The 10,001-nt window shown below is 40.5% G+C and overlaps 1 protein-coding gene across 6 annotated transcripts in view; it reads left to right on the forward strand.

Moving 5' to 3' along the window:
- The window catches only part of PALLD (palladin, cytoskeletal associated protein), a 345,921-nt gene that overhangs the window by 310,030 nt on the left and 25,890 nt on the right, over positions 1-10,001 (forward strand). For all 6 annotated transcript variants that reach the window (XM_075066366.1, XM_075066363.1, XM_075066362.1 and 3 more), the window contains one exon: positions 4,592-4,741. In XM_075066366.1, the coding sequence (XP_074922467.1) occupies positions 4,592-4,741 (150 nt within the window). The remainder of the gene's footprint in view (positions 1-4,591; positions 4,742-10,001) is intronic.

Raw genomic sequence — 10,001 nt, forward strand, 5'->3', positions numbered from 1 at the left:
CCCCTCATTCTCTCTTGCAGACTAAACAATTCAAGTTCCCTCAGCCTTTCCTCATAAAGTCATGTGCTCCAGCCCCTATCATTTTTGTTGGCGCTCCACGGACTTTTCCAGTTTTTCCACATCCTTCTTGAGGTGTGGGGGCCCAACACTGGAACACAGTACTCCGATGAGGGGAAGGTATGATCACATCCCTCAATCTGCTGTCAATGCCCCATACAACCAAAAAGCCGTTAGCTTCTTGGCAACAAGGGCACACTGTCAACTCATATCACCACTTCTGTCCTGGTAAACTCCCCAGGTCCTTTCTGGGCAGAACTGCTGCTAGCCACTTGTTCCCTAGTCTGTAAAGCAGTGCATGGGATTCTTCCGTCCTAAGTGCAGGACCTGCACTTGTCCTTGTTGAACCTCATCAGATTTCTTTTGGCTCATCATCTAATTTGTCTAGTCCATCTGTTATCCGTCCTACCCCCACGTACCACATTTCCTCCCAGTTAGTGTCATCTGCAAAACTGGCTGGGGTGCAGTCCACACCATCCTCAGAATCATTAATGAAGATATTGAACAAAAACGGCCCCAGAACCGACCCTTGGGGACTCCGCTTGATACCGGCTGCCCACTAGACATCAAGCCATTTGATACTACCCAATGAGCCCCACGATCTAGCCAGATTTTCTGTCCCACCTTATAGTCCATTCATCCAGCCCAACTTAATTTAACTGAATGGCAAGAATACTGTGGGAGACCATATCAAAAGCTGCTAAAGTTAAAGGAATAACACATCCACTGCTTTTCCTCATCCACAGAGCCAATTTCTTGTCATAAGGCAATTATATTGTCAGGCATGACTTGCCTTGGTGAACCATGCTGACTGTTCTGATCACTTTCCTTCCTCTAAGTGCTTCAGGAATCTGGATTCTTGAGGACAGCCCATGATTTTTCTAGGAATGAGGTGAAGGCTGACTGGCCTGTAGTTCCCTGGATCCTCCGCCTCCTTTTTAAAAGATGGGCACCTATATTAACCTATTTCCTGTCATCTGGGACCTCCCCATTTGCTATGAGTTTTTCAAAAGATAATGGCCAATGGCTCTGCAATCACATCCGCCAACCCTTGAGCAAACCCTCGGATGCAGTGCATCCAGCCGCCTTGGAACTTGTGCTCGTCCAGCTTTTCTAAATAGTCCGAACACTTCTTCCTCCAAGGGGCTGGTCACCTCCTCCCCATGCTGTGCTGCCCAGCGCAGTAGTCTGGGAGCTGACCTTGTTCGTGAAGACAGAGGCAAAAAAAGCATTAAGTACATTAGCTTTTTCCACATCCTCTGTCACTAGGTTGCCTCCCCCATTCAGTAAGGGGCCCACACTTTTCTTGACTTTCTTCTTGTTGCTAACATACCCGAAGAAACCCTTCTTGTTACTCTTAACATCTCCTGCTAGCTGCAACTCCAAGTGTGATTTGACCTTCCTGATTTCACTCTCCTGCATGCCTGAGCAATATTTTTATACTCCTCCCTAGTCATTTGTCCAATCTTCCACTTCTTGTAAGCTCCTTTTTTATGTTTAAGATCAGCAAGGATCTCACCGTTAAGCCAACTGGTCGCCTGCCATATACTATTCTTTCTACACATTGGGATGGTTTGTTCCTGCAACCTCAATAAGGATTCTTTAAAATACAGCCAGCTCTCCTGGACTCTATTCTCCCAGGAGATCCTGCCCATCAATTCCCTAAGGGAGTCAGTCTGCTTTTCTGAAGTCCAGGGTCCGTATTCGGCTGCTCTTCTTTCTTCCTTGTGCCAGGATCCTGAACTCTACCATCTCATGGTTGGTTCCTCCAGCACTTGTACGTGGAAATTGTCCCCTACACTTTCCAAAAACATCCTGGATTGTCTGTGCACTGCTGTTTTGCTCTCCCAACAGATATCAGGGTGATTGAAGTCTCCCAGGAGAACCAGGGCCTGTGATCTAGTAATTTCTGTTAGTTGCCAGAAGAAAGCCTCGGGATCTTGACCCAAAGAGGAGTTGGGGTGGGGGTACCACTACTCTTACTTCTGCACTGCTGCTGGCAGTGGTGCTGCCTTCAGCGCTGGGCAGCTGGAGAGCAGCAGCTGCTGGTCGGGAGCCCACCGCTGAAGGCAGCGCTGCCACCAGCAGCAGCACAGAAGTAAGGATGGCATGGTGTGGTATTGCCAGCCTTACCTCTGCACTGCTACCTGCAAAACTGGGCCCTCAGTCAGCAGCTGCCATGGTCTGGCCACCCAGCTCTGAAGGCAGCAGCACAGAAGTAAGGGTGGCATGGTAGGGTATTGCCACCCTTACTTCTGTGCTGCTGCTGGCAGGCAGCTGCCTTAAGAGCTGGGCACCTGGCCAACAGGTGCTGCTGTTTGGCTGTCCAGCCCTGAAAGTACTAAAGAAGTAAGGGTGGTAATACCATAACCTCCCTGCAAATCCCTTTTGGGTCAGGACCCCCAATTTCAGAAATCCTGGTCTCCCCTGTGAAATCTGTATAGTATAGGGTAAAAGCACACAAAAGACCAGATTTCATGGTCTGTGATGTGTTTCATGGTCATGAATTTGGTAGAATCCTCTTTATGGTACACTAAAACCGGGTCTTACATATTAGCCTGAGAATAATATATGTATATATTTAAAACCCTATAGAAAGGTCCTCTCTTCTTTAATAGAGAAGTTAACCATTCTGCAAAATTTTAAGCCATTATATAGTTGGGATGTAGTTCTCTAAAGTTCTATACTTTGATTTAAAATGTTGGCATTTCCTATGAAATTTTTAGAGTATTTCTATAGAAGCTTATTAAATTTTGATACAATAATATTTAGACAATAATAGAGTGTTAAGTCCTACACTTATATTAAGGTGGGATGTATCTGTCTCTTCAGGGAATGATTAAGCATGTTATTCAACAATTAAAATTTCAAGAGAAAAGTTGTTACATTACATATTGAACTGGAGAGTGTGAGTTTGAGTACCATGCCTCTTCATGGTTATTTGGTTCAGACTGGTCACTGTAAGGGTATAATGAGCCTCGGGAGGCAATCCAGGCCAGTGAGAGGTTGTCTCACCGCTTGCTCTGAAACCCTAGATGCCTTACAGTGCTTTGCTGCTGTATCTTCTAGACTGGAACATTCACAATGAGCCTACAAGCATGCAGGTTGCACTCTGAAATATCTGTGTGCTAGACAGCTCTGGTTCAGAAGCCCTGAACCCAGCAGCCTGGCTACAGCCCCACTCTGGCTTCCACCGTCTTGGTTACTATTTGCAGCGTGACCCCAACACCTGCTGAGTCCCAGACTTTCCTAGAACTGTGTGTGCTGCAATGTCCAGCCCTTTCCTGGACAGTTCAGAGAAATAATAATGTCCGTTTGTTCCTTTAGAGAGAGACAAGCACATCATAGCCCATTAACTTAACTGGGGTAAATACACACCCTTCCCTTTAAACACAGCACTGAGTTGGTTTATAGTAAAAATAAAACAAATTTGTTAACAATAGGGCATAGGTTATGTGATGCCAACTAAAGGAATAATGTTAGAAAGGGCTACAAGCAAATAACACAGTAATATTGTACACTATCAGTTGACTCAATTGCTTATCACTTGAGGTTCAGACCGCCCTGCCTTGATAGACCAGTAAACCTTTGAAATGGATTCTTCTGAGGATTAACCCTCAAAGTAAAGTTTATTCAAGCTGTGAAGAAAACAGCATGGAGTCTGGTGATGAAGGAAGCTCCATGCCCGTTCATCCCCCTGCTGTCTCGATGGTCCTGTTTACTGCTTATATGTAAATACAGACCTTCATTGTCTTTTCCTGAAAATTGGGCTGGACAATCAATTGACATTTATTTGTCTAAGGCGGACTGTTCACCAACTCCCCCTGACATGCCTGGTTTAATCACATGTGAGTCATAATTCTAACATGTATCTATAACTCTTAAAACCCACTATTTAGATACATCATTCAAGAACAGTTAAGGATCAGTGAGTTATTAGCTTTCAAATGATACCTCATAAGGCATGTTTTGTACAAAAATTATTACAGAAGTGTGTGGGGTGTGACTGTGGGGTCTTACAGTCACAAATGAGCATCTAGTAAAAATGTGACGTATAAAATGTAATTATCACTTGTTTTTATACTGACTCATCAGAATGATCATTCCTGTAACCATCATGGGGTTTTTTTCCACTAGGAAAAAAAAACATTAATATTCTTAAATTATTTTTCCAACTTCAGATTTAAATAAAATACAGGAAACTTATTTGATCTGGAACATTTCTGTAAGTGCTCAATTGTCACGTGCTTTTTGGAAACCGAATACTACCCTCCAATCTAACTTCCCTGTGTAAATGTTTGTGCTTTCCCTTCTGAAGATTAGAATTCTGTACCTGAAACATTTATTACATCCAGTTCATGGATTCAGGACACAGCCCAGTTCTGTACTCCTTTTAGTAGTGGATAGGAAGAGGTTTTCTTTCTATCCACACTAGTGAGGTTTTCAACAGTTGAGAGTTGCTACCATTGTTAAATGAGAAATGATGCCAATACCCACCTACTTCTGATCATCCACCCTTTGTTTTCTGCTACAGATTTATTGGTTCAAAGATGGGAAGCAAATCTCTAAAAGGAGTGATCACTACAGAATTCAAAGAGAACCAGATGGGACCTGCTCTCTCCACACTACAGCCTCCGCCCTGGATGACGATGGGAATTACACTATCATGGCTGCCAACCCCCAGGTAAATGGAAGTTTGGCTGCAGAGTAGCATGCATCTGTAAACTCCTCTAACAGTTGTGCAATTTAATTAGAGATGAAGTCATTTTAAAGTATGTAATACTTAGACTTCATCAGCAGGGTGGGACCACTGTGCCTCTATGCTTAGGGGAAAATGCTATGGAATGGTTGTTTTTCATTGTCATTTCTTTGCCTTCAGCTGACACTGTCTAAATGTCTTGACAGAGCATGCCTTAAGTAAATATTATGCAAGGTAAAATAGGCAAGGTTTCCAGCAGAAGTAACTCAACACAGCTAAGTTGTTGGCTACACTTCCGCTGATGGCACTTACTGACACAGTTAGTCCCACTGAAACCAATAGGACTATGTGGATCAGTTGTGCGTCTCACTCTGAGTAAGGCTTTTAGATTCAGGACCTAAAACTACATTAAAATAATAAGGCTGAAATGCAATCTAATAAAAGCCAAGGATTATAGCAAGTAATATGTGTAATGTGGCAGCCTGATGTGTAGGAAACATCCCATGGTCTTCACTGTATGTTCTTCTGAAACTCGCATAATATTGTTTTGTAATCTGAGTGATCCTTTACATATGCAGTAGCTAATGAACTAGAGCTGTGGTGCATAACAGAAACCTATTATCACACACATTGAAAAAGTAACATGGTGGACATAATGCCTGAAATCACAGGCTAAGAACACTGGAAGTCGTTTTTTCAACCCACTTTTTCCTACTTTAGCAAGCTGAAGGCAACATTGCTTGAATTCAAGCCATGAGAGACTAAAGTATTACCATAACTTGGAGAAATAATTAATAATTGCATTCTGTAGCACCGAGGACCTTGCCAGATCAAACTCTCAAATAGTTACATTGTAAAATAACAAACTCTATCATTAAGACACAACGTAATCTAAACAGGAGTGTTGTGCTCTGTTATGCATGTTGCTAGGCTACTTAGCATGACACTTCCATTTTTGCATAGCTTTTTAGCTGTCAATACCTCCTCAAGTTGCAACATATATACAAATGGTAGCTTTAAGCTAGACCTTGATAGCACAAACTGTATTGGATAAAATTCTCAAATGTAAATGTTATTTCCTCATTATATAAATAGTTTCCACAAGTCCCTGGATAATCTTTACAAGCTGGAAACTTCCTTCGCACAGAAAGCACTGTACAATAACTAAGTGATACACTTACCCATTTGTGTGATAAATAATGCAAACAGATAGCAAATTTGTTTGGAATAAAAAAAAACAACACACTCCACTGCACCAAGGTAGAAACTGCATTTTGAGAACTCCTGGGTTCAGCATTTGAGGCCTGATCCAAAACCCAAGCAAGTCAGTTGAAAGACTTCCATTAACTTCGGGATTTTTTGGATCAGTCACTAGATGAGATTTACACGTTCATTTAGTACCTACTTTTGTTCATTTCTCTGAATATCACCAAGAGGCTACTGACCAATTTGATGACAGAGATGTGACCCAGACAATCATCATTGGCAACTGATGGCATTTAATAATGCTACTTTTTTAATACAATAAAAAGTTCTGCTTTATTCCCTGTTTTGGAGTCTGAGAAAACAGCTATGTGAACTAATGAGAAAATCTTGTGCTCATGTTTGCTTGACTTTGGACAAGAACCAGAAGCATCCTCCTCTGGATCTCCTGGATCAAAACTTGGAAGTTTATGTTATTACGCAATATAGAAAAAACATGTGAATGGTTCTGTCCCAAGTAAATATAATTGTCTCCTAGCATTAGTTTATTTCTACTATGCATTTAGCAATTCAGTGGAGGCAAAGTGCAGCAGTGGATTAATGCACTAGCCTTTCACACCAGAAGACTTGGATTCCAGGCTGGTTAAGTCATCATACATGGAAATAAGTTTGGCTTATCCTCCTAATGCTAATGGAAATTTGTCCGCATCTCAAAGCTACCGCAAACATAGGCAAAATTAGCAGCTTCTTTCCAGGAAAAGCATAGTACATGAATATGTATTAAAGCACTGTACAGAGGGATGGGTCTCAAAACAGGATTCTAGTGGATTGGCAGAACTGTGTTAGTACAGGTTACACAGTGTTGCTGCACTTTGCTGGACTCTGGCCAGCGCTATTAGCCCCTCATTTTATGAGCACCAAAGAGATCTAAAAATAAAAGGCAAAGATGATGTAGATATAGTTATTTGATATAAAGGAGTTATGCCAGCTGAGGATCTGGACTGATATTGTGAAATTTACACATGTAGGATTTACCAGCTTATCTTGGAAGAAGAAAAAGGAAATACACAATTCTTGCACATATATACTGTAGTTAATATTGAGTAAGCATCTACACTATAGGAACCTGAAATTTGGGATTTATAATCTGGCAACAAACTGGGTTCACTGTAAAGCCTGGCATAGAACATCTTAACTGAGGAGCAAACTTTGTTTTGCAAATTCTCCAATAACTCAGCTTTGTGTGTTTTATCCCATTCAACATTGTTTTACGCATATTGGTAACCTCCCAACAGCTAGCCTCCTACCAATGCCAGTAAGTGTGGGTGTGGGTCCTTACCTTCTCACTCTTCCCTGTTTTCCTTCCTCCTTTTACTGTGACTCTCTCCTTCACTCTTTTGTAATGTGGAGTAGCAATCAGGTGCCCCCTGACTATCTGACTGGCCATCCCCAACCCTTCCTCTGTTACTGTCATCTTCCCTCCACTTTCTAGGCCATCTTGTCCTAGAACATGCCTCACTGATGGTTTCTTCACTTCCAAATTCTATAAACTGTCCAGTTCCCTAACCCTCCTGTTAGTGTCTTCCATTCTAGATTCTTTCCAGTCCTTTAAATTTCCCTTTCTGGATGCCCTCTTGCATCTACATCCCAGTAAATATAGCTTGAAATGAGTTAATTATCTACCCACAAGCAAAAAGTTAATGTATAATAGTGCCTAAAACAGAGGCTTACTGGTTCCAGATGTTTATATAGTCTTATAACCCAGCATTTTCACAGGCCATATGCAGTAACTTATTGTAACACAGGTATTTGTCTGGTGGACTAAATGGGTCAGAGGATTGAGGATACAGAGACTTTCACCTCTAGCTCTCCAATTCAAATCTCTGCAGTAATTAAAAGTTCATTGCTCTTTGAGAGCTATTTAGTGACCGATGTGAAATTTGTTAGGGTTCCTAGTGAGTGGCTGCCCACATTGTGGTTGGTACCTTTTATTACCTATGTTACTAGAGACATGAGCATGGAGCCCAAAGTTCAGGTACATCTGCAAACTGATGCAGGGATGCTTGGCACTACTGCTGCCCATGTGGTAGTTATTCAATAGATAAAGATAACTTCACTCTTTAGGGCACCTGATCCATGATTTTTCAGGAGCATTAAAGTTGCGCTAATATTTTTTTTTTTAAATAATGCATTTTTCTGCCAGAAATATTTGTTTTATGAAGTTAATAACATATGTCAAAAGCATTTACATGAGTTTCAGAAACATAACACATTTTTAAAAAAACTGCCTCAAATAGAAAAGTTACCCTCTACAAATACTCTGTTCTCAGTTCTTGATGAATTACAACCTATGAAAATGAAAATAACTACAAAACAGTTTTGTTGTTATCATTACACCACAATGCACTCACAGCTGATAACTACAGTTAAACAAATTCTCTGTTCTTACCATCTTCTGTGGTGTCTTCTTCTCAAAACAATATGCACAAAGCATGTAGTGTGAGCCTGAACTATCACTTGATTGTCTTTGTTAGCTGGTGAGTATATTATGTGTTGTATATGCTCCAGTTACCTAACAGCAGGTCGAAAATGGTCATCAAAATTTTTCTCTAACAAAAATATGACTTTTAAAAAGAAATTATTCCCCTCCTGAAAAATAGTTTATTTCAGAATATTTTGATTTTTCAAAAAATCAGGTCAAAATGAACATTTTCATTTAGTTTTGATTAGAATCTTTTGTTTGTTGTTTGTTTTCCCCCTTTATCTTATTTTCCACTGAAAAATAGTAGGTAAGAGAAAGAGGAGGGGGAAACTGAAAGAATTAAAAATTCTCATTTGAGTTATTTTGTTGAAAATTTCCATGGAAAAATTTTGAATTAAACAATTTTTTCTGTTCAAAATGTTCCATGGAAAATATTTAGTGTTTTTCAAGGAGCACTAATTTAGAATACAGCCCAAAAGTGCAAACACTGCAATATTAGAACAACAGAAATTACTTTTAAAATACAGATTCATCCTGTGCAATAAAACTGAGAGGAATTTGATACAACTCAACCACTCTACCATATATGTAGCTCATACCTGAACCATGGGATGAACCAAAATCCCATATTTAAACCTGTCCAAATTTTCATGGATTCGAAGGCCAGAAGGAACTATTATAATCTGGTCTGACCTGCATAATTTTGATTTGGTGTGGCTGGGTTTGAGACCTAGACTCTGTAGCTCAGTCCCATACACTAATCAAAGCCATTTGTTTAAAATACAAAATTGTTGTTTTGCAAATTTGCTTCTAAAAACAACACTGTATGTGCTGACTTCATTGTGGCCTTTTGTAATGGACATAGGAATTCACTGCTTGTTTGGATTAAATCAAATGTTCTAATAAAATGTGAGCCTTTTGTCAGGTATTTCAGGCACTCAAGAAGACAAAACAAGTTCTACAGTTATTACATAGCCAACTGTTTACCAACAGGTCAAAACAAGAAAAATTAGCAGTGAGCTTGCTGTGTATATAACTCTAATGAAATTACAATCACAAGAATGAAGCTGGTTTGCATTAGCAACATTATACTTTGTTTTATTGCTGTGCATAGTGTAAGGCAGAATCTTTTATCTGTGGTTATGACAGGAAAAATACATGCTTATAACGTAAGAATGGTCACACTGGGTCAGATCAAAGGTCCATCTAGCCCACTATCCTGTCTTCTGACAGTGGCCAATGCCAGGTGCCAAAGAGGGAATGAACAGAACAGGTAATCCTCATGTGATCCATCCCCTATTGCCCATTCCTAGCTTCTGGCAAACAGAGGCTAGGGACATCATCCCAGCCCATCCTGGCTAATAGCCATTGATGGACCTATCCTCCATGAAATTATCTAGTTCTTTTCTGAACCTTGTTGTAGTCTTGGCCTTCACAACATCCTGTGGCAAGGAGTTCCACAGGATGACTGTGCATTGTGTGAAGAAATACTTCCTTTTGTTTTAAAATTCCTGCCTATTAATTTTATTTGGTGACCCCTAGTTCTTGTGTTATGAGTAT

This window comes from Chelonoidis abingdonii, chromosome 5, assembly GCF_003597395.2.
Source record: "Chelonoidis abingdonii isolate Lonesome George chromosome 5, CheloAbing_2.0, whole genome shotgun sequence".
Lineage (NCBI taxonomy): Eukaryota > Metazoa > Chordata > Testudines > Testudinidae > Chelonoidis > Chelonoidis abingdonii.